Raw genomic sequence first — 26,193 nt, forward strand, 5'->3', positions numbered from 1 at the left:
ACACGGATGGCCAGAGCAAGGTCATATTTATATGTCTCTGAATTTTACAAACATATAAATAAGATTAAGATTAAGATTTCTGTGTGATTAGTGAAGAGAAATGAGGTATAACGTAGGTCAACTGTCCTTGCTCATAAAATTTATTTGTCACAATGTTGTTTTTTTGCATCCGGCTTAAAACAATGGAATGACATTACAAATCTAAACTTACAAATCTGTTAAAACACCTTTTCACATCACATATCAAGTAAAAACAGGTTTTATCAAGGAGAAAATGCAGAAATCGGTTTATTATGACTGTACTGTTGTGACACCGGGTGTGTTTATGTCAGAGAATTCCCGACCGGGAATTCCGAGTTGAATGACAGCTCCTTTGCATTTTGCCGTTCCGGAGGAACGCTGCATGATTTACTTAAAATTATAGCCAACGGTAAAACAAAATTAATACAAAATCTAAAATGCAAGAAGGCATTGGATAAAATCAGACCACTGTGTGTTTTCGTGTGATACCTGAGGCATCCGGTTGTGTTCCTCAGCACCACGGAGGAGTGCAGTTTGAGCTTGTGGTCCTCTCTCTGGGGGGCGGCGCCCCAGCCCGAGTGAGGGATAATCACCGTGTTGGTGAGAGGGCCGAGAGCGTCGCGCACGATTGTCATCTTCACAGCGTCGCATGACGATAAGTTCCACAACACACCTGCACAGAAGCAAAGCAATCAGAAACGACACGCAGGATGAAATCATTCGCAAGACGTGTGATTTATATCATTAACTCAGGCGGGTGGGTGAGCAAACGCACTCACCAGTCACAAGCTCCCGTATGTCAGATTCCGAGGTTTTCCTCAGCAGGCGGAGCAGGGCCGGGATTCCTCCGGCGTTCCTCACACACACTTTGTTGTCGTCGGTGGCTTTGCCGAACACCAGGTTCCTGAGAGCGCCGCATGCACTGCGCTGCACCTCCAGAACTTTGTGATCCAGGAGATCAACCAAATGCTGGATCCCTCCGAGCCGGCACACCTGTATATATGGTTTAATTTATGTGTGCTGTTAATTCCAGAAATTATTGGCACCCCTTAAGAGAATGGACACACATGATTATAAAAAAAAAATATACATATTTTACACACACTGATTCAACATGACCTTACTTACACTAACGAAAAAAATAATACCCTCTACAAATATTTAAAAAATATATATATATATAAATAAATCAAATTCAAATTCAAATTCAAATTATTATTAATGTCATCATTTTAGCTTTATTTTATTTGTAAATTCATTGTTGCTTATATTCATTAAAGGTGACAGTAACGCTGGAGTTGACAGTAGTCTACATGTGTTTGTGCATGTGTTGAATGTATGTGTGTGTGTGTGTGTGGGTGTGGGTGTGTGTGTGGGTGTGTGTGTGTGTGTGTGCATACCTCAGTCTTAATGCGGTTGTCTCCGTAGCACAGGTGCTGAATGTAGGCTGCAGCGTTGGCCTGCACTGAGGGGAAGTGATGCTGCAGCATGCGGATGACCTCCGGCAACTCAGGATCTCTCCATGCAAACTCCCTACACACACACACACACACACACACACACATATATTTGCATCTTATAAGTAAGGAATAAAACAAGCTGTTACAGGAAAATAATCAGTAACAGAGTGGTGAAGAGTTACTGTTGCTACCCCTAATACAGAACATCCTGAAGCGTTTTATTCCTGTTATACCACAGCAATTTGGCATCATTACAATTTTTATTTATTAAAGAATGACTCTGTACTTTTTATCCATTTATAGTGTCATTTAATACTGTGGAAAGTCTGCGCTTTAAAACATGCTTTAGCAGCTATAAACAGTCGTTCCCTCACCAACCTCTCTTTTTTTTAAAAGCTAAGACAAAAAAAACCCCAAAAAAACGCAGCTTGTCATATTACCAAGAGACCACAAAGTGTAAACTCCTCTGTCCTGAAGATGTCAGAAGACTTAAAGTAACACCTTTACCTCTGACTGTTACAAAACACTGACACTGGAGACTCCTTCCATAAATGTTAAATAATCATAATAAGAATCATAATAATCAAAATCAAAATAATCAAACTAAGCCTTACAGAAAACTTCACCATATCAATGATGATTTTTAAAAAAATTTGTTTATGTGAAGCGTCCACCATGAAAGTCCTTGTAAAAGAGCTGTTACTATAGAAACGGTAATGTATTATAATGAGCGCATTAATCAGATTCGAGAATTCTCCAGCACTGTGGTGTAAATTTTATCTTATATCACGTTAAATATAACTACAAACTGTTAAAAATGACGACCAAATAACTAAATGTTACTGTTTTTGCTCTGTAAGTAGGGAGTATGTACTGCTATAATTATGACAATGCACTAACTATGGAAATTATAAGTCATAAAATATATAGCGATTACCCCGTCTGTGCATTCTTGTGTCATAAATGTCTACTTTAGCGCTTCATTGGTTTACCGAGGATCTTTGTGAATGCTGTCTATCGACGGAGATCGTGTGGCGCCGATGTTATTGTTGATGCCGACTGCGTGCCTGCTGTAGTTGGACTCCGCCGATCGGTAAAGCGTGGAGCGATAGGTGTCAGTGTGTGAGGGCACGGAGTACGCCCCCCTCTGGTAGTGCAGGGTACTACACTGACTAGTGGTCCTCGGCAGAGTCCCCAACCCTGATACAGGAGAGACACAGGAGTGAACGGACATGTAGCACATCTACAGGTATTTTGATTTATTTATATGTAACATGCCATTCTGGAGTTTTACTACCAGCAGCTGTCTCTTTTATTACTGAATATCACAATAATGTATTGATTTAAACCCCGCCTCTTTATACCATTACGCCACTCTTCACCCAGTCACCACCTGAGTTTTAGTCACAAAAAATGCCTAATATTTTCTTTGTCCTACACCCACATGGGCAACCTATTTTTTTTTGGCATTCGGATTATTATCATAAAAATAAGGCTGAAGCTTAACGATAATAATCTTCCTAAATGTTCACATGCACTTGCAGTATTTTTGCACGAATTTTTTTTTAAATCCTGTTTGATGATTTTTTTAAAACTGTCTATAAAACTTAATGTATTTTATTTGATATTACTTTTTAAAAATGTAAAAAAAAATTATTACTGAAAAGGAGAAAAAAAATCTGTAAAAAACATTTTACAATGTCAGTTAATGTACAAAAAATTAGCAAAAAATAAGTTGCTTCCGATTATTAATTCTGAGATATCCATGATATCTCAGAAAAGCGTACTGTGTCATATTTTATCACAATATTAATATTATGTCGTTATATCGCTCATCCCTATCAGCAACTAGCTCTATCTGTAAATATTTCATTAGCTTAAAAAAATGCTGTTATCTAGTCTTGCTGAATTGAATATAATAGAGGTTTTAATACATGTTTTAGGTTAAAGTTTATATCCTGGAACTAAAAACAAAACTGGAACTAAATATAATGATTAGAGAACGATCATTTGTAATATAGTCTCATTTGCTTCACCTGGGAAAAAATATTCAACAGCCAATATACTGGCCAAGCAGTACAGCTACTTAAACCTTAAACACCAAAAAACAGAAAGAAACATCCATTTGTAGCAGAATTAGCATCTCCTTACTTAGCTACTAACCATAGCTAGAGATCTTATTAGCAGCTACATATTTAGCTTGGCTGATATTTCCTCTCTAGCTGTAGCTATTTGACTTTAGTAGCTAGCTAACAGAAGTTCATCAAGGTAGCTAATGTTTGGCTTTATACAGTTTTTGTAGCAAATTCATTACCAAGTGTTAGCCTTCATGCTCCCAGACGTGGCATGTTAGCTAAAAAGTAAAGCCTTTCATAAATCCTGTCCAATCAGCACGCAAACTTTAAACACATGACAAAACAGAGTGAGACAAAATGGCTGATTAGGTGATTTTTTATCCAGTCCCACAATCATTAACAGTTTATTTCAGGTTAGATCGTGCAGAGCAGTGCAGTGTACCCGTGTTCCTGGACAGGCCGCTCTGAGAGCCGTGGGTCGGGCTCTGGTACAGCGGGTTCTGGAAGGTTCTGTCGTCGTAGACGGAGGCTCCGTGGTGGTCCGGAGATCGGGTTTCCTGGCCCAGCTGGCTGTGTTGGCTATAGGAGCTCTGCAGGCCTACATCAGGTCACGAGATTTACAATTAGAAAAACATTTTTAATTACAAACACAGCACAAACTTTCCACCACACTCTTCTCAATAAAAACAAAAAAACAAAACAGTGTTTTTGAGAAAAGTTTTGTGCCATTTATTAGCACCACACTCTCTATGTCACTGTCCATTTTATATAATAACTGACTTAATTAAACCAACTGATTAAATAACTTTATTCAGTAATTAAACAAATCAGTATAATGTCAAATTAAATTCCAGGCACACGAAAATTTACCGCCATTACAGCAACAAGGAATTATCCGAAGAAAAATAAACACACCTGAGTAACAATTTTGATGAAGGCCGTATCTATGATACACTATGAACACATTCATATGATGTTATAATGCAATCATAAGGCAGAATATACATATTGGTATAATTATTTTTGAAACTACATTATACTTTATGTACATAATGCATAATGTGAAATTATTATTATTATTATTATACTATTATTATTATTAGCAGCAGTAGTAGTAATCATCGTAGTATTTATAATTTAATAAAAATTATTAAATAACAATCATAATAAAGAATTCTAATATGTAGTACTATTCGTATAATTATTATTTAATTACTAATTATTAGTAATAATTTAATAACAATTATTACATGACAATTATAGTAAATAATACTAAAATTTATTTTTATATTATATTTATTATATTTATATTTTTTGTAAAATTATTATTATTATTATTATTATTAGTAGTAGTAGTAGTAATAGTAGTAGTAGTAATAGGAATAGTAGTAGTAGTAGTAGTAGTAGTAATAGTAGTAGTAGTAGTAGTAGTAATAGTAGTAGTAGTAATAGGAATAGTAGTAGTAGTAGTAGTAGTAATAGTAATAGTAGTAGTAGTTGTTGTATTCATTTTATTATTTTTCTTATTTACTGCAGCATTACTTCTTGCATCCTGCATGGCTGTCACATTTTTTGTGCAACTGCACTGCTCCAAACCTTTCTCAGCTACATTCCTCGAAACAGAAAGTCCTACATGCTGATGTAAATAGGTCAGTGGAGCAGATCTCAGGTATCTCACACTCTCACACAGTGAGCTTATCATTGTCATCATGTAGATGCACAGGAGAATGTGAGTTTAGGATTTAGTGGTTATCCTGTACAGCAGGAAATCAGGGTTTGGTGTCACAGCATGAGTTACTACACACACACACACACACCCACACACACACACCTACCCCCACACACATTCACACACTACCAAAGAGATATAAATATACCAGGATGACTAATAATATGTGACGGCATTACCATATGTCTGGAGGAGTGAGGGTTTTTTCGCCCCATGTACCAAATAACCATAGACATCTTTGCAGTGTTTACCATCACAGAAGATCATCATCATCATTTTATTCTGCAATTTACTGTAAGAGTTTATACTTTTCTAATTTAACTTAAGATCATGAAGCTGTACATCACTGTTTACTAGAGTATTTATTAATCTATTTAATTGCACTGTTACTGAAGTAAAGAATTTCAGTACTTTCACCGCCTCTGCTCACCTGTAAGACTGTCTGGTCTGGAAAGGACGATCCTCTCGAAGAAATCATACGCTCGTGCCCCGAACGAGGAATGTGTGTTGTCGTACGCTTGTGCGTCATGTTTTCCCAGCGTCCCGTAGTGCTGCGGCTGTGCCGTCATGCCAGCACGCAGCAGAGTCGGGGAGCTCATGTCGTCCCTGTGGAGCCCAGGATAAGCAGACTGGAGCGGGTCGGAGGACGGAGGGAGCGTGGTGCCAGGGAAGACGCTGGGCAGTGGGCGGGGCTCAGAGATGATGGGCGAACCATAGGGGCTTCCCAAGGTAGGGCGAGAGGGGGGCGGGGAGGGGGCGTAGACCGGAGAGGAGGCACGAGAGGGCACTGAACTGACACGCCTCATTACACGGCCACCTGACATCTGCAGACACACAACACAAACGCTAATCTGAGAGTCTGATCAGTGTGTGTGTCTGTGAAAAAACAAGTAAATCTTATTATACTGTGTATAAAAGATCTAGCTGAATAGGTCATTAGTGTTGTGTAAAGTATTATGTAAAAAATGCAAAAATATGTTGTGAAAATTGTACATTGTTTTCTATACTGAATAATAAATTGCTTGACGTAGCAAAATTAAAAAAAAAAAGTGCACGTGATTATCAAGTCTATTAAACGTAAGGTTTTATAGCCTGTCCTAATTTGCATACTAGACCCTGATTGGCTTTTATGTTTTATGATGCATTAAAATAAGATCAGCTCTTCCTGTTTGTTTAAAAGCAAACAGAAAGTCCTTAGACTCCACTTGTGCCATTTTCTTGGGTCTCACCTGCGCTAGCGCCTGTCCCTCCGCCCTGGACCCCATGGCCAGGCTCGGACTGAAACTAGGGGCGGAGCTTGTCGACTGGGAACGTCCCTCTGACCGCCTGGGGGTCACTAGGTTGCTATAGTAACCACTCACTTCCTGATAGCCGCTGTCAGAATACGAGTTCATCTGCGTTGAGCTGCGCGAGTTTGCCGCTGACCCTGAAAGAAGGACAATAGTGTAGGACGTAGCGGACAGAGAGAAAAAAGATACAGAAGAGCAAAAAAATGAAGAAAAAAGAATGGAGACTAACAGAAGCAAATATTCAGTGAGTGATTTTTTTTCCAGGATGCAGAAGCATAAAATCTTTGAAAAATATGCACAGTAGGGTCCAAAAATCTAGTTCCACTGTGAAAAACTATTTTTATTTGATCAGGTTTTAGAAGCTAATACAATTTGTTATGCACAAACTATATTTCTCAAACAGGATTATTTCATTCCTTACTAATATAAGTCAAAAAAGGTTTTTATTATTCACTGAAAGCAGAAGCAATTATAGAAGATTGTCTCAGTCATTATCACTTTTCTGTCATTTGCATATGACTTATAAAACAGTGTGTGGGAGAATAAGTGTGTTGTGCTTTAAACACATAGCAAAATAATGCTAATTATCTGCTAACTGATTAGGTACAACAGAGGTGTACCTATTAAATTGTCAATTTAGTGTACAGTATACTTAATTTTCAACTGAGGAATTCCCATAAGATTTTGCCTCAGTTTTAAATAAAGCTTTATGAAATGAGAAGTATCTCCTGAATAAACTGTATATTCATTTTCATTTTAATGCATGCACTGATGAACCCTCACTTTCATGCAAGGAGATTTGCTCCAGTTCAGGTGAATAGGGTGACCTTTGACCTCTAATCCCGAAGGTAGGTGAAGGGCAGTCGTCTGAGGCGTGGAGCTTGGACAAACCTGCCGCCGAGGAGTCTGGGGAAGGAAAGGTTAGATTTTCAGGTTAAACAATGTGTACAGTTTATGTACAAACATAGTAGGACAGTATAGTACAGGCATACTATAATGAAACATATACTGCACTATACTCTACATCTAATATCTACTGTGCTATACTCTACACAGACTGCACTATACTCTACATCTACTATCTACTGCGCTATACTCTACACAGACTGCACTATACTCTACATCTACTATCTACTGTGCTATACTCTACATCCACTGTGGTATACTCTACACAGACTGCACTATACTCTACATCTACTATCTACTGTGCTATACTCTACATCCACTGTGGTATACTCTACACAGACTGCACTATATTCTACATCTAATATCTACTGCGCTATACTCTACATCTACTGCACTATACCCTACATCTAATATCTACTGTGCTATACTCTACACAGACTGCACTATACTCTACATCTACTATCTACTGTGCTATACTCTACATCCACTGTGGTATACTCTACACAGACTGCACTATACTCTACATCTAATATCTACTGCGCTATACTCTACATCTACTGCACTATACTCTACATCTAATATCTACTGTGCTATACTCTACACAGACTGCACTATACTCTACATCTACTATCTACTGTGCTATACTCTACATCCACTGTGGTATACTCTACACAGACTGCACTATATTCTACATCTAATATCTACTGCGCTATACTCTACATCTACTGCACTATACTCTACATCTAATATCTACTGTGCTATACTCTACACAGACTGCACTATACTCTACATCTACTATCTACTGTGCTATACTCTACATCCACTGTGGTATACTCTACACAGACTGCACTATACTCTACATCTAATATCTACTGCGCTATACTCTACATCTACTGCACTATACTCTACATCTAATATCTACTGTGCTATACTCTACACAGACTGCACTATACTCTACATCTACTATCTACTGCGCTATACTCTACATCCACTGTGGTATACTCTACACAGACTGCACTATACTCTACATCTAATATCTACTGCGCTATACTCTACATCTACTGCACTATACTCTACATCTAATATCTACTGTGCTATACTCTACACAGACTGCACTATACTCTACATCTACTATCTACTGCGCTATACTCTACATCCACTGTGGTATACTCTACACAGACTGCACTATATTCTACATCTAATATCTACTGCGCTATACTCTACATCTACTGCACTATACTCTACATCTAATATCTACTGTGCTATACTCTACACAGACTGCACTATACTCTACATCTACTATCTACTGCGCTATACTCTACATCCACTGTGGTATACTCTACACAGACTGCACTATACTCTACATCTAATATCTACTGCGCTATACTCTACATCTACTGCACTATACTCTACATCTACTATCTACTGCACTATACTCTACATCCACTGTGGTATACTCTACACAGACTGCACTATATTCTACATCTAATATCTACTGCGCTATACTCTACATCTACTGCACTATACTCTACATCTACTATCTACTGTGCTATACTCTACACAGACTGCACTATACTCTACATCTACTATCTACTGTGCTATACTCTACATCCACTGTGGTATACTCTACACAGACTGCACTATACTCTACATCTAATATCTACTGCGCTATACTCTACACAGACTGCACTATACTCTACATCTACTATCTACTGCACTATACTCTACATCCACTGTGGTATACTCTACATCTACTATCTACTGTGCTATACTCTACACAGACTGCACTATACTCTACATCTACTATCTACTGTGCTATACTCTACATCCACTGTGGTATACTCTACACAGACTGCACTATATTCTACATCTAATATCTACTGCGCTATACTCTACATCTACTGCACTATACTCTACATCTACTATCTACTGTGCTATACTCTACACAGACTGCACTATACTCTACATCTACTATCTACTGTGCTATACTCTACATCTACTGTGGTATACTCTACACAGACTGCACTATACTCTACATCTACTATCTACTGTGCTATACTCTACACAGACTGCACTATACTCTACATCTACTGCGCTATACTCTATATCTACTGTGGTATACTCTACACAGACTGCACTATACTCTACATCTACTGGGCTATATTCTACATCTACTATCTACTGCACTATATATCTACTGTGCTATACTCTACATCTAATATCTACTGTGCTATACTCTTCATCTACTACCTACTGCACTATACTCTCTATCTACTGCATTGAACTCTACATCTACTATCTGCTGCACTATACTCTATATCTACTGCACTATACTCTACACAGTCTGCACTATACTATACATCTACTATCTACTGCGCTATACTCTGCACAGACTGCACTATACTCTACATCTACTATCTACTGCGCTATACTCTATATATACTGCGCTATACTCTACACAGTCTGCACTATACTCTACATCTAATATCTACTGCGCTATACTCTGCACAGACTGCACTATACTCTACATCTACTATCTACTGCGCTATACTCTATATATACTGCGCTATACTCTACACAGTCTGCACTATACTCTACATCTAATATCTACTGTGCTATACTCTACCTCTACTGTGCTATACTCTAACAGACTGCACTATACTCTACATCTACTGCGCTATACTCTACATCTACTATCTGCTGTGCTTTACTCTACATCTACTGCGCTATACTGTACATCTACTATCTACTGCGCTATCCTCTATATCTACTATCTACTGCGCTATACTCTCTATCTACTGCACTGAACTCTACATCTACTATCTACTGTGCTATACTCTACATCTACTATCTACTGCACTATATATCTACTGTGCTGTACTCTACATCTACTATCTACTGTGCTATACTCTACATCTACTGTCTACTGCATTATACATCTACTGTGCTATACTCTACATCTACTATCTACTGCACTATACATCTACTATCTACTGCACTACACATCTACTATCTACTGCGCTATACTCTACATCTACTATCTACTGCACTGTACTTCTACTATCTACTGCACTACACATCTACTATCTACTGTGCTATACTCTACATCTACTATCTACTGCGCTATACTCTACATCTACTATCTACTGCGCTATACTCTACATCTACTGTCTAGTGCACTATACTCTCTATCTACTGCACTATCCTCCATATCTACTATCTACTGCACTATCCTCTCTATCTACTGCACTAAACACTACATCTACTGTCCTGAGCAGTTAAACTGCCCGCTGTTCTTCAGAAAAATCCTCCAGGTCCTGCACATTATTTGGTTTTCCAGCATCTTTTGCATATTTGACCCCTCTCCAACAGTGGCTATATGATTTTGAGATCCATCTTTTCACACTGAGGACAACTGAGGGACTCATACACAACTATTACAAAAGGTGCAAACATTCACTGATGCTCAAGAAGGCAACACACTACATTAAGAGCCAGGGGGATGTAAACTTTTGAACAGGATGATTGATGTAAATTGTTGTTAGAATTACAATGTAGTGTGTTGCCTTCTACATATGCTGCACTGTACTGTCCATATACTGCATTATCCTCTACATGTGCTATTCCCTATATTATAAATATATTGCACTATACTGTATATATTTTCTGTGATATACTCTACATATACTACACTATACTGAAAATATCCTACACTATACTCTACATATAATGCACAATACTGTACAAATACTGCACTATCCTGTACATGTACTGCGCTATTCTCTATAATATAAATATATAGCACTATACTCTATATTTTCTGTGATATACTCTACATATACTACACTATACTGTAAATATCCTACACTATACTCTACATATAATGCACAATACTGTACAAATACTGCACTATCCTCTACATGTACTGCGCTATTCTCTATAATATAAATATACTGCACTATACTCTATATTTTCTGTGATATACTCTACATATACTACACTATACTGTAAATATCCTACACTATACTCTACATATAATGCACAATACTGTACAAATACTGCACTATCCTCTACATGTACTGCGCTATTCTCTATAATATAAATATATAGCACTATACTCTATATTTTCTGTGATATACTCTACATATACTACACTATACTGTAAATATCCTACACTATACTCTACATATAATGCAAAATACTGTACAAATACTGCACTATCCTCTACATGTACTGAGCTATTCTCTATAATATAAATATACTGCACTATACTGTAAATATCCTACACTATACTCTACATATAATGCACAGTACTTTACAAATGCTGCACTATCCTCTACATGTACTGTGCTATTCTCTATAATATAAATATATTGCTCTATACTCTACAATTTCTGTGATATACTCTACATATACTACACTATACTGTAAATATATTGCTCTATAATATACATATACTGAGCTATACTGTGGATACTGCATACTACACTATTTTGTAAACTGCACTATACTGTACAAATACTGCACTATAATATACATACATTTTGCTGTACTCTCTGTATAATACACAATACTCTACATACAGAATAGTGCATTATACTGTATGTTCTTTGTTGTTGGTAAGTTGCTGGCTCACTGTGCGTCACATGACTTGTACAACTCCTCCATCTCAGGGATCACTGCGATCTTTCAGTGGTTCGCTGTGACTGTTTAACATTCTCAACACACTACCTTTAACAATCGCTTGTCATCCATCAAGGCTCTGAATCAACATTTTTGTTTAGTGTACCATTGAAAAGGCGTGAACTGAGTACCAAGAGTCTTACCTGCTGACCTCCACAGCAGAGACTTCTCAGAGGAACTGAAGAAAAGGAAGAAAAAAAAACCTTTAACTTTATCTCAACTTTAACCAGTCACCATGTGGCAGACCTGGTGATCACTGGGAATGAAACTGTCTCTTGGATATTCCATAACATTAAATGTAAATGGAAGTAGACAAAAAGTACGATGTGACATTATTTAATTTAAAAATAAATGTAATCATTGGCAAATTGCTGTGGTATAAGAGGAATAAAACAATTTGTGCTGTTATGGGAAAATAATCAACTGTAACAGTAACTCTGCTTCATTACACCACCCAGTTGTTGATGATTTTTCTAATACAGTGCAACACAGAGTGTTTTATTTCTCATTGAACAAATTAACTACTAACAAACAGTAAACAAGAAGAAAAAGAAATAAGGGTGTGTTATTTATGTAAAGAGAGTGGTTGTGTCTGAATAAACGAAAGCGCACAGATGTCACCGTCTAAAATGGCAGAGACGAGACGAGCGTCTGTTAGTGTGGGCCGCCGGGGTACGACTCTACCAGCCACGGAACAACAAACGCAAAAGGGCTCGAGTAATCAAGGGTCAAAGGGCAGGGTGTGTAACAGTATGAAGACATCCATATGGAGACACACACACACCACCCTGGGAACACCTGAAAAAACATTCAGCATCTCACTGACCCCATGCTGAGCGGACACACACACACACACACACACACACCCACAGCGCTCAAACTTCTACTGACAAACGCTAAGTACTTTCAGCACTAGCAGTTTTATTGCTGATTATCACATGACTGAACAAACTCAACATTTAAACTGCCACTCTATCACAGCCAAACCACCTCAATTCACTGGCTCACTGCACATACTGAGAAAACATTTTTTTTTAAAAATTATTATTACGTACATTACGGGAGACTAAATGTGCTTAAGCAGGGATGTGAAAAATAATCGATTCAATGCCACATGATTTTCCCTTGAAAGATTCTGCATCAGTGCCAGATATCTCTAATGCTAATATATGAAGCCTGGGGTTTTTTGTATGGTTACTGAACTCTTGACGCTTTTGATTTTTTTTTTCATTATTTTATTATTTTTATTTAAAATGCTTACTATTTGAATGCAATTGAATATTAATAAGGCTTGAATTTTGCACAGGCATAGACAGAGCAAACGTTAGCTTTAGAGTATCACAAAAGCAAAAAGAGTTAAGGTATGATACATTTATAAGTGAGGAATAAAACACTTAGGGTCATGCTGTTAGAAGAAAATAATCAACAATAATCAACACTGAAGCAGCGTTACTGTTATCATCCCAAAGCTGACATTATTATGAAGCTGATAATGTTGAAATAAAGTTGATATTATTATGTCCTGAAGTCTTTTTATGTCTTATACCACACGAATCTATCAATTATTACAGTTTTTTTTATTTATTAAAGAATGACACACCACATTTTTAGCCATTTATAGTTACGTTTATTGTTGTGGAATGTTAACAAAACAAGTTAGGTCTTGTTATTAATTAACAATATAACAGTTCTATAGCGAGAAACCAGGAAGCGTAAACTCTTCTGTCCTGAAGATGTCGGAAAACGTAACGTTACAGCTTTACCTCTGACTGTTACAAAGTGCTGACACTGGAGACTCCTTCCATAAATGTTAGATAAACATCTTCTTACAGAAAACGGCACCATATCAATGATTATGCAAGTCTTTTAACCTGTGAATGAACTGTTACTATAGAAACGATAACGTATCAGGACACATACATTAATGTAAACCTGGGATTTGCAGCCGCGCTTCTGTCAGAGCTGCTAAAGTTAATCCAGTTAGTTAAGGGAACCTTCACGAAGGTTGTGGTCATAAAGCAGTACAATGTTTTATATTAGAAACGATGACATACCTGTCACTGGCAGCACCTGGAGACTCCGCCCCCAACCTGCATCGCTCCAGCTGATTGGCCACGATCTGCCTCTCCACCTCAAGCTCTCTGGTCAGACGTTCAAACTGGAGCTCCTACGCCAAAGTGTAAAGGCGACAAACACACAAAAAAGTTTGCTAAAAGCGGAATTTATGGATTTTTTAAAACCTTTTTTAGGGATTCATTGTGTGTCCTTGTCACAAGTTCAGTGAAGCCAAAGTTTTATACAGAGTCCTGCTGATGATACTGTCCTGACCCTTGCTGTCTCACAGGCTCTGTGGCTGTCCTCTGCCTCCTCTCCTGTGTGTGTGTGTGTGTGTGTGTGTGTGTGTGTGTGTGTGCTGCAGTTGCGACAACTGTGCTGTGTGTGCCTCTCAGAAAACAGCTCATTAATGCAGCTGCTTGAGACCCACACACACGCACACACACACACACAGACACACACACACAGACACACACACACAGAGAAGACAGGTACGCCATTGAAAATAATTTCTTGTGTTTCGTTTAACCACTGCACTTTTGCTTTCCTCGTTAGGACCAGGTTCTAGTAGAGAAGTAACAGAGAAATAAAATACGTGAAAAAATGTGTTTCTGCGTAGAATAAAACGTGAGAAGTCACGCTGATGTGAGATAAAACGTGAGAAGTCACGCTGATGTGCGTCTGATTTGTTTGTGCTGCGAGCTGCCTGTCACAACAAGTCTCCACCATTCGGCTCAGTGCTCGCCGTGACAAAGCCTGTCTTGTGGACTGGATTCAGGGCATACACGCGCTTGAACCACACACACACACACACACACACACACACACACACGCACGCACACAATGATGTTGCTGTTTTTATGAAAGATTTTTAATGACTTTTCATTGACTGCATCTAAGCTAGGGTCTGAATGATATACTGGCTGTCCGATAAAATCACACGAGGTGGTTATGTTCAGTGCAATTATTTGTTTTGGAGGGAAAAAAAACGCTGATAAACAGCACAGATAATGTCTATTAGGGCTGGGCAATATGACAAATATATCATATCACGATACTCAATATGCATCACGATATACAGGTTCGCTAAACCACTACCAGCAAAACAGTAGCGTTGCATTAAACGAAACAAACAATAAATACTACGAAAAAGTTATGACAATCAGATCTGCTGCTTCCAATCACAGCTTGTAACTGCTGTTAAAAATACTAGAGTTAGATATCAAACACCTGTGAAAAGTGATTCGTGACATAATTTATCATGATATCGATATTATATCATTATATTGCCCAGCCTGGACATCTGCTTTAAAGCTTTATAGGAAAACTGGATGCATTTGAAGCAACTGTCAGATGCGTTTTATTAGCAGAGCGAAGTATTTTAGCAGAACGAAGTATTTTAGCAGAACGAAGTATTTTAGCGAAGCGAACAGCGTACTTTAGCTAACAACTTCTACACTGTAATAACTGTTGTCCTCTAAAAAAAATTACTTTTGAGTTAAAATTGCTGCTTCTCAATAAAAATCAGGTTCCACGTTTGTAAAAATCCCTCCATCATCCATCAATAGAAGAAAAACCAACGAGATTTTAACGCAGATACATAGACGTTGATCTGCACAAGTCAAGTAAAGGACAACAATTACATGAGCATTAAAATGAAAAATTACATTAAGGACAATCAGAATTAAGTGTCATTCATTTCATTTGCTCTCTCTGGTCTGATTAGTGAACTCTATAACATGGCTCGTTGACGATAAAAACAGAATGTTTAAAGATGATTAGACAGAAGAGTGCGAGGTTATTCCCTGCTTTATGTTCAAAACATATATGAATATGAAAAGTGAGAAGTGGTAATGTAAAGTGCGAAACAAAACATTTTATGTAATGAATGCATACAAAATAGTCCATAATATTAAAGGGGCGGGGCATGTGATGTTTAAGGGCCTGTGTTTTGCATTTTGAGTTAACTTTAATGAGTTTCTGATTTTGCTGTTGTGTTTTTAGTTTTTCTGTTGTGTGTGTTTGGTTTGTTCATGTTTTACTCTTTCCTCTGTAGTTAAGGCAGGTGTTGATTATTATTGATTGATCCTTAAAAGTCATCAATTAATACAAGTGTTAATTTTTTTACGTGTCACTGATGGTGTATTAATGCTGAAGCACATGGTTGTGAAGCTCACGGTTGTTAACTATTGTGTTAAATAATGTCTGTTAATGGAACCTGAAGGTAAGGTGTTACTGAGAAATATACGAAAAGAGTGTGTGTGTGTGTGTGTGTATGTGTGTGTGTGTGTTCATACCTGCTCTTTGACAGAGGCCAGGATGTTGGTGGTGGTGCTTTCCATCTCTATCTTGTTGGCGCTGGCTCCTTCCTCACAGCTCTGCACCTCCTCCTCCTCTGCAGCAGGCCCCGGCTCAGGAGTAGGCATCGCCCCTATACACGTACACACACACAGACACACACACACACACACACACACATAGACACATTGTGAATGTCCCACTGAGATATTATTAATCACCAGCTTCACAATAAGGGCTTCATCTCAAAATCCATAATAACCTGTCAGCTGTTTCAATTATACCATTTCTGGCACTAAAGCCAATTCCAACTCGCCATCAGCTGAGAGCTCGGACCTGTGTGTGTGTGTGTGCGTGTGTGTGTGTGTGAGTGACGCTCTGCAGGCCTTCGCTCCTAGCAATCCTCAGCATACAGCATAGCTGCGTGTTCCAGAAAACGAGGACGTGAAGGGGAAATGTGTTCGGCGTGTCGTCCAACAGCCCAGCAGGTGAAACCACCACAACACAACCTGTTTCCCCTCCAGACCCCGTCGCGCTCGACAGAAGGGAAAAATAACCAGAATGACACACACACACACACACACACGCACACACACACAGATCCACACTCTCCTAACACATGCTGCTCATCTTGCCTTTCATAACTGAAATCCTATATGTTTCTGTACAGTCACCTGCAGAATTATTGGCACCCTTCAAAAATATGATATAAAACTGTATTTTTCTTTCAAGCAAACAAACTAAGACTTGCCTTTTCTTTTAATTCTAGTGTTTTCTCTCGTTTTATTACAGTATTTTGAAATGTGTAACAAAGTGATCGATGCTCCTGAACAAATTGTTGTCCTTAAAAAACATAATATTTGACTCAAAATTAGCAGTGATGTGAGACCCTGTATCAGTGTCAACTCGCTACCAGCAAAAAAAATGACGGATCGGATATTGGAGAAAAGAGATCGGATATCGGATCCTGATTGGAATTGGATTTGGAAAAGAAATGTAGTTTTGGAACTGGAAATATTTACATACAGAGATTGACTGGTTTTTGTTTTTGGATTGATTTATATTTATACTTTATTATATTTACAATGTAAGTGATTTTTGAGTTTTTTTGAGTGAGTTTTTTTTTAAAAAAACCTGCACTACTTAAAATTATATTTATGCATAAAAAATATTAGTTTCTTTAGTACTGTCTGTTATCTGCTACAAGCCTCTTCCCTTTCATTTTTCCTTTTTATATTTAATTTTTATTTATATACAGTACTATGTGTGATTTTTATTTCTCAGTTGAGTTCAGTTATGCATTACTCATAAAGCTTATAGAATAATGTACGAGTTTGTGACTGTCTTTTTGAACACCTGATATTATATCTCGAGCAATGGGCTGAAAAATCACTAAAGTTAGTGTATGCGATTTGAGAATTTCTTTATTTTGTTAGAAAATGAATCTAGATCTAATTAGAAAAGCTTAAACAAAGAGCATGAACTGTTTTACCCTGAAAGTGCACCTGCTTTTAATAAAGCATCATTAGAAACCCATTAGAATCTGAGAGAAGCCAGTTAATAAGTCGTTAAACACACATCTTTGGCTGTTGAACTCACACACAAACACACACACACACACTCTCACACACACACACCTATATAAACATACAGTACATATCTTCCACCAGCGGAAAAGGAACATGATTAATATGTCTACATAATCTAATGTGCTATATAGACTACAAAAACTGTTTCACTGCATACACACAGAGACACACAGACACAGAGACACACACAGACATACACACACACACACACACACACACACAACCTGAATCACCTCAGATCTAAATTAAATTTCATCCCGCTCTTTGAGGCTCCCTGTACACCCTGAATATCTCTCTGTCCTTGTATAAGACTTCGTTGTCCAAGTAGGCAAAAAGTATTTCACTTCTGAATAAGAGCGTCTGCCAACCGCTGTAATAAATCCACATCCTGACAATATAAATCTGTCTAAAACGCAAGAGCTTCATAAAGCCTGCCACCCACCCAGTTAGCTTTAACAAAACTAAAATCCATTTACAAGTCATTAAAGCCTTCATAAACCACTGCGCTGCAGAGGAGAGGAGAGGAGAGGAGAGAAGGGGAGAGGAGAGGAGAGGAGAGGAGAGGAGAGGAGAGGAGAGGAGAGGAGAGGAGAGGAGGGGAGAGAAGAGAAGAGAAGAGAAGAGAGGAGAGGAGAGGAGGGGAGAGAAGGGGAGAGGAGAGGAGAGGAGGGGAGAGGAGGGGAGAGAAGGGGAGAGGAGAGGAGAGGAGAGGAGGGGAGAGGAGAAGAGAAGGGGAGAGGAGAGGAGAGGAGAGGAGGGGTGAGGAGAGGAGAGGAGAAGAGAAGGGGAGAGGAGAGGAGAGGAGAGGAGAGGAGGGGAGAGGAGAAGAGAAGGGGAGAGGAGAGGAGAGGAGAGGAGAGGAGAGGAGAGGAGAGGAGAGGAGGGGAGAGGAGAGGAGAGGAGAGAAGAGAAGAGAGGAGAGGAGGGGAGAGAAGGGGAGAGGAGAGGAGAGGAGGGGAGAGGAGAAGAGAAGGGGAGAGGAGAGGAGAGGAGAGGAGAAGAGAAGAGAGGAGAGGAGAGGAGAGGAGAGGAGAGGAGAGGAGCAGAGAGGAGAAGAGAACAGAGGAGAGGAGAGGAGAGGAGAGGAGGGGATTGGAAAAGAGAGGAGAGGAGAAGAGAAGAGAAGGAGAGAGGAGAGAAGGGGAGAAGAGAAGTGAGAAAGAGGAGGGGAGAAGAGAGGAGAGGAGAGAAGGGGAGAAGAGAAGTGAGAAAGAGGAGGGGAGAAGAGAGGAGAGGAGAATAGAGGAAAGCAAAAGAGAAGAGAGGAGAGGAGAGAAGGGGAGAGAAGGGGAGAAGAGATGAATGAGAAAGGAGAGATGAGGATATGAGAGGCGAGGAGAGAAAAGGAAAGAAGAAAAGAGGAGATCAAGAGAAGAGAAGAGAAGAGAATGAGCTGAGCTGAAATAAAATGATATAAGAAAGAAAGAGAGGAAAGACAAAAAGCAGAGTGAAAAGAGAAAAGAGAGGGAAGATGGGAGAAAAGAGAAGAAGAGAGGAAAGACAAAAGTAGGAGAGAAAGAGGAAAGATGAGAAGGGTGGGAGGACAGGAAAAGCAGAAGAGATAGGAAAGGAAACTGGAGAAGAGAAGAGAAAATTATGAAATGAGAGAGGAGAGAAAAGACAAAAGGACATGCGAAAAGAGGAAGGATGTGATGAGAGGAGAGGAGAGGAATGAAAGGAAAAGAAGATGGGTTAGAAGAAAGGTAGAGAGGGAAGATGAGAGAGAAAAGAAGAAGAGAGGAAATGAAAGACAAAAGGAAGCACGAAAAGAGGAAAGATGCGAGGGTAGGAGGAGATGAAAAGATTGAAGGGATATGAAAGGAAACTGGACAGGAAGAAGGAAAGAGGATATGAACGAAGATGAAGGAGAAGATGAAGGAGAAGAGAAGAGAGTCAGGTACAATGGATGAGGGAGTAAAAGGTGAGAGGACCAAAAAGAGGGAAGAGGAAATAAAAAAGCTATCTGCAGAGGAAAGAAGAGGAGAAAAAGAAAGAAACAAAGAAGGAGTGAACTTTCTGAAAGTCATGTGATGGCGCGTGCCAGCTCTCCCCTCAGGCCTCTCTCAGTCTGATCTTCTTCTTCTCAGTGCCGTTATTTAATGAAGAAGAACTCGACTCTCACCACAAACACAAACCGTCCCTCTGTCTGACCTCTCACACACTTTCACAGCTCAAACGTGCAAAAGTTTACACCCCCGTGGGAAAATAGCACTCAAATACATTACAATTTATCCTCCTCTCTTCAGAAGGAAGGATGAAATAAAGGCAAAAGAAGCTGCTTTCCCACTAAGAAAACAAATCTTTTATTACAGGCGTCAGTATGAATAAACGAATCCCGTGTAAATATGGGCTACGCTAGAAACACACAAACCGCATTCTGCACCTCCATCGTGATGAACCAGATTAAATTGCGATGGAGAAGGACACAAGACTGAAGGGTGAATGCAGCCGCTGCCACGGAAGAGGATCTGGTTACAGAAAATCGTTGAAAGGTTGAGTGTTCAGGCGGCTCTAACGCAGCTTTCTGTACGTTATATACAGGAAATGTAGATTTTTAGGACGAAGTTACATCCTATTGCATTTAAGAGCGATAACTTTAGAAAATGTAGAATTGTATTTTTTATCTACAAAAAATCAACACATATCAATATTGCAATATATTTACATCGTGATACACATTTCTCACTAGGTATCGTCAGGCTTTATAACTTCTTTGTTATCGTTTCTATAGTAACAACTTACATATGTTGATATATTGAAGGAGATGTTTATGTAACATTTACGGAAGGAGTCTCCAGTGTCAGAGGTAAAGCTGTAACTTTTATCATCTTCAGGACAGCCGAGTTTACGCTTTGCCGTTTCCCAAGCCGCATTTTTTCTGCCTTATTAACTTCAAGAGAGAGAAAAAAGAGAGGCTGGTGAGGGAAAGACTGTTTATAGCTGCTATAACGTAAGTGATAACAGGAACTAGCCTGTTTCATGGAAGTTCCACAACATTAAACATAACTACAAATGGATAAAAGTATGACATATTCTTTGATAGATAAATAAATAAATAGAAATTGTTAATGTTGGAAAATTGCTGTGGTATAAGAGGAATGAAACACTTCATTACGTGGTGGTGACAGTAACTCTGCTTCATCACACCACCCCGTCGTTGATTATTTTCCTAGAACAGCATGACATGGGTGTTATATTCTTACATGTCTTTTTGTATTTACTCGATTTAGGAAATTCGTCACAAAAATCACACCTTGTTGTGTTGCATTTCTGAGATGTGAGAATGCTGACGTAGATGTTTACAAGGTTTCACTCAAACCATGGTGAAATACACACATTACTCACATAATCCTGTGAAAAAGGTGAAATGTGTGTAGGTTTTTCATAAGGACATGCGCGCATGTGTGCGTCAGTCTCTTTCTCACCAGCAATTAAAAATCACACGTAATTTCTGAATAGTTTTTTTCCATGATCAATTCTAAAAAGGAGCTTTAAAGCATTTTGGTGCAGAAGTGAACCCCTAGAACTCAGACTCGGTTTTGATCCCCAGCTGTGCCATCTGCTGTCTACGGTCCAAACTCGCCAAGGATGGAACTGGATATGTTTTAATTGGATGGGGAGAATGGCAGACGCAAGCGTTCCTTCTGCTGTGGGCCGAAAGCTCCAATCTGCCATCTACAAACTCGAGCCTGACAAACTCTGTGTGTAAAGTTACCATGGCGAAGGCCCATCTGCACAGAGGTGTGTGTTTGGTGTTTGCCTTAGCCTTCGCAGATGGTGGCGTTGGTGTTGTCATGCAACACAGGAGGGAGAATGACAGTAATGTAAGGAATGCAAGTAACGTTTTTTTTCTCTCCACATGCTTTGCATAATAGATAAGAGATATCGCCTTGACCTACGATCATGCAAATAATATCCGTTTATGCAAATATGACACTCTGGTCAGTGTAGGTGCATTTAATATAACACTACTAAGTGCAGAGCTCGTGAATAAGGTATGTTTGAATGTTTTGTTGCTTAAAATACAAATAATTGTCGTGTAACACTTAACATGGCGGTTGTATTACGCAAGTCCCTCCCCTCCTGTAAGAAAAAACAATCATCTCATTGGTTAAGACTAGTGTTGCAATGATACTGATGTTAGTATTCCATCTGATACCATACTCACTCACTCGTAAATAATTTGTAAATGTAATGACAGCAATCTGGAGGTATTAATTCACGATTATTAATGATAACAAACAGAGACCGCGAACTGACCGCAGACCGCAAACTGTGCTCGGTGAACATATCAAGACTATAAACTACAGCTTATTCCTACAATACACATAACCTGATTAAACCTCTTGAAACCTCTTGTGCTGTGAATAAAAGAGCGCGGAGTGTGCAGAGTAACAGTCCTGAACGAGAGCACTTCAGTTCAGCGAGCACTGAGCACTGACACACGTGAGCTTCCTTCACACTTTGCCTGCGAGTGAAGGTGAAATTCATGGCAATTTGCGCTCATTTTTAACGGCTACGCTTGCTGATGATGCTCTGTTTAAACTTAAACAAAAATGCTCTTTAAACTTCAGAACAACTTCAATGCCAAACTCAAGACAAGGAATTCGTCGCTAGCAGAACACGACAGCAATCAACATAAACACAGCTAAATAAAATGTTCCATTACGCCTTGATTGATTAATACTAAGTATGTAATCATTTTGGTATCAATATCGTTATTGATGAGTGACAAAAACATGGCATGGACACGCCATCAGAATGAAGACGTCACCAGAAAACGCCTAAACCACTTTATTTACACCAGTTTTGTAAAATTTTTGCAGTCATTTCTAATCTGTGTTTGAAATATCTTCTGGTTGATCCATTTCTGATTTATGGTTCTCATTCAAGTCAAGTAGACAGGGACCTGGTCTTGTAGGACTGAAAAACACTGCCCAGGATCGTCTCCAAGATGGCCGCCGAGTGGACACACTATACTAGAAGAACTTTGGTGTTCTTATTTCACGTTATTTTAAATCAAATTCTTTAGTTACTTCAACAGCTGCCGAGCAAAACCTTAAAGCAGAGTACTAACATCCCATGAGGCAGCTTTTCAGAAGAGGAGCAGTCTCAAGGCTAATCACGCTAGCTTCTTGTCCGAGCAACTTTCATTCCGATGGAATTTGAAGCATCGCAGGCATCCGATGTGAAGAAATTTCATTTGGTTAACTTCTCATCAGGTTCAATTTTGGTGAACTTTGGAATAGCACAAATGCTCAGGCTGTGCTGATCTCCTCCATACTGCAGCACTGAAAATCCAAAATAAAGGAAGTGCTAATTTTAGCGATGTACATGCATGACATTTTATATAACGCTTTCCAACCCGACTATAAATAGTTCCCAATAAGGAGAGGGGGGTTTGCAGTCAGTCAAGACGATGGATTTAATTAAAAATAGATATAACATTTTGTTTAGTTCTCTGTTTTTAAGTGTTTTTTCGCTGCTTCTGCTAAGATTTTTTTTTTTGCCTGATTTTTCTGTCGCAGACAAAAACACACATCGTAAAAGAAATCTTTGGCTATGAGATTGAGTTTAGTGCCATTGTGACCAAAGACAGATGATTTTCTGATTAAAATCATCTAAAAGTCACCACCAGTAGGAGGACGGCGAACTCACAGGACGGCTACGGTAATGGCGATGGCGAGACATAAACAAAACATTGCTAATGGACAGAAAAACCTCCATATTAAACTCACTTTGAAGAATGTTCGTGTTTATTTTAACGTTTTCTGCGTGAACAATTTCTGGACTGATGACGTAAGCAGGACGTGGTTATTTTCTTTAATGACAGGGCTTTCGTTACAGGATCTTCATCGTATAATCTGACATGGAGAACGCACGTCTTGTTATCACAAAAAGATCCTGCTAAAGAATTTGGACGAGATTTTATTCGGATCTCGTACACTGTGACAAACAGTACTCTTAAAGTCTTAAAGTGAACAGGATCTTTCTGCATGAAGGTCAGTCTAATCTTCCAGAGCCATCCTCCTCCAGGTGAAGAACACCGGCCTGCAGGAGCAGCGATGGGACTGGAGAGCTGCAGGATGCCGAGCTGCAGGATGCCGAGCTGCAGGATGTGGTCAATGCCAATCATCCATGCATCCGATTCAGGATCAATCCTAATAAGGATCAGGTGTTTCCTCTCCGGTTTCAATCCACAGACATGTGTCCGTGATGTGAGATTAGCAAGAGGATGATGGATGATGGATGATGGTGGATGGAGATGTGGATGTGGATGTGAGATTCACCTGCCTGAACCCGAGCTGGACCGAACCAGCACCATGGTGCCACGGTGAGCACATGAGAGAAGCATCTTTGTGGTGGAAAACAAATAATAAAATGATTCAGGCACGTCCATGGAGAGAGAGAGAGAGAGAGAGAGAGAGAGAGAAAGGAAGGAAGGATGCGCGGCGCGTCGTCGTGATTGAAATGGGAAATGAGTGACGGCGCAAAAGGAGAAAAAGCGCGTCGGTGCAGCATTTTTTTTGTTGTTGCAGGAATTCACCCAATTTCCATCCACTGCAATTTCTCACGAGCCGCACTGACATCCCAGTGAGTGGAGGCTGAGATGGACACATGGCTTCTGCTCAGGAAATGAGAGCAACACCAGGCTCTTACCTCCTCAGTGCACACTATCCGCGATGCGTCCGATCCAGGATGCGCGATATGTTTCCATTCCTGCTCGGGGGAGATCTGATGCTAAATGGAGGCCGTGTTGGGGTTTAACGCGCTCCGTCCTGCGCGCTTTCCACCGGTAGGAGCTGCTCCGCCGCGTGACGTAGGCGCTCCGAGAAGATGCTCGTTGTGGAAGGCCATAAGAGCCAACACTCGGTGTGGAAGGTGTGAAAACATTATGGAAGGACAAAACGTCCCAAAAGAATGAACACCACCTATATGTATTTATTCATCTTCAGTCAGTGTTTTGTCCTGGTCGGGGTTCCGGTGGATCTGTCCCAAACACTGGGCGCGAGGTGGGATGGGGTGCCAATACATAACAGCGCATCACACACACACACACAAACACCTAGAGGCAATTTAAAGTAGCCAATCCACCCGCTGGCATGGGTGCGAACCGGAGAACCTGGAAGAAACCCACACACACACACACACACACACACACACACACACAGTAACCCAACTCAGGATCAAACCGGAGACTCTGAGGATGCTACCACCACCACCCTGCACCCCCCTGCCATATGAGTTCTTGTTCTTTAATAAATAAAAAAAAATTGTTAGCGTTGGCAAATTGTTGTTGAATAAGAGGAATAAAACACTTCTGGACATACACCACTTCTGGACAAAGTCCTGTCCCCCAATAAGACGTTTCTTCAAGTGTCTTTTTCCCCAAGCTTCTGAGCTGAAGCATATTTGCATCACTGCACAGAGAAGGGGATTGAGATGAATTTTTCTTCTCTGAGGTGTATCGGGATATTTCCTTTTGATATTCACTACCTCGTCTTACACACTAGGTGACAGCCCGAGAGATAGCAGTACACAGAGCATGAAGTTTGAGCGTAGGAACTTTACTGCCTCGAAGCACGCGTACTTAGCAGTCCATAATGTTGGGCTGATCAGATGGAAGCGTTATGGCACGTGTCAAAAACAAGGCATCGGACAAGAATTCACAGGATTCACAGCAGATCTGTTACATAGCCATCCGAAGGTAGTTACCGTAAATCACTGTATATATGCACACACTGGTTTCTACTGCGACTGGCTTGAACGTGGTCTGAAACGTGGGTTAAAATCAACACCTGTGTGCTGCACTTGATGTAAGTCACACTCACGTCTAAAAACAGTTCAGAAGCATGTTGTGTGTTGTGCTGGCATTTCCGTAACCAGAAATTAATTTTGGAGGGATGAAGTAATATACAAAGTAAAAGCGTGATTGTTTTGCTCATCTGTACATTTAAATTGGTCAGTGTGACATGCTTGTGAATTTAAGATGGACGTCAGACAGCAGTAGGAGCCATGAAGACACTAATCCTAACAGAGCTTCGAGCGTATCTACGGTGTAAGTCAACTAGCCTTCCTTCTTCACTA

The 26,193-nt window shown here is 39.6% G+C and overlaps 1 protein-coding gene across 4 annotated transcripts in view; it reads right to left on the reverse strand.

Annotated features, from left to right (window-relative positions):
* The window catches only part of pkp4 (plakophilin 4), a 33,668-nt gene extending 8,630 nt beyond the window's left edge, over positions 1 to 25,038 (reverse strand). For 2 of the 4 annotated variants that reach the window (XM_026933615.3, XM_026933614.3), the window contains exons 1-12: positions 24,766 to 25,038; positions 16,516 to 16,649; positions 14,218 to 14,330; positions 12,307 to 12,341; positions 7,358 to 7,480; positions 6,515 to 6,711; positions 5,716 to 6,109; positions 3,999 to 4,154; positions 2,474 to 2,681; positions 1,422 to 1,554; positions 801 to 1,014; positions 511 to 694 (exon numbers count right to left, since the gene is read on the reverse strand). In XM_026933615.3, coding sequence (XP_026789416.1) covers positions 511 to 694; positions 801 to 1,014; positions 1,422 to 1,554; positions 2,474 to 2,681; positions 3,999 to 4,154; positions 5,716 to 6,109; positions 6,515 to 6,711; positions 7,358 to 7,480; positions 12,307 to 12,341; positions 14,218 to 14,330; positions 16,516 to 16,644 — 1,886 coding nt within the window. In that variant the 5' untranslated portion in view covers positions 16,645 to 16,649; positions 24,766 to 25,038. The remainder of the gene's footprint in view (positions 1 to 510; positions 695 to 800; positions 1,015 to 1,421; positions 1,555 to 2,473; positions 2,682 to 3,998; positions 4,155 to 5,715; positions 6,110 to 6,514; positions 6,712 to 7,357; positions 7,481 to 12,306; positions 12,342 to 14,217; positions 14,331 to 16,515; positions 16,650 to 24,765) is intronic. The other 2 variants (XM_026933617.3, XM_026933616.3) reach the window with 1 other exon arrangement.
* Positions 25,039 to 26,193: the final 1,155 nt, after the last annotated feature.

The sequence above is a fragment of the Pangasianodon hypophthalmus genome, chromosome 2 (genome assembly GCF_027358585.1).
Source record: "Pangasianodon hypophthalmus isolate fPanHyp1 chromosome 2, fPanHyp1.pri, whole genome shotgun sequence".
In the NCBI taxonomy this organism is placed as follows: domain Eukaryota; kingdom Metazoa; phylum Chordata; class Actinopteri; order Siluriformes; family Pangasiidae; genus Pangasianodon; species Pangasianodon hypophthalmus.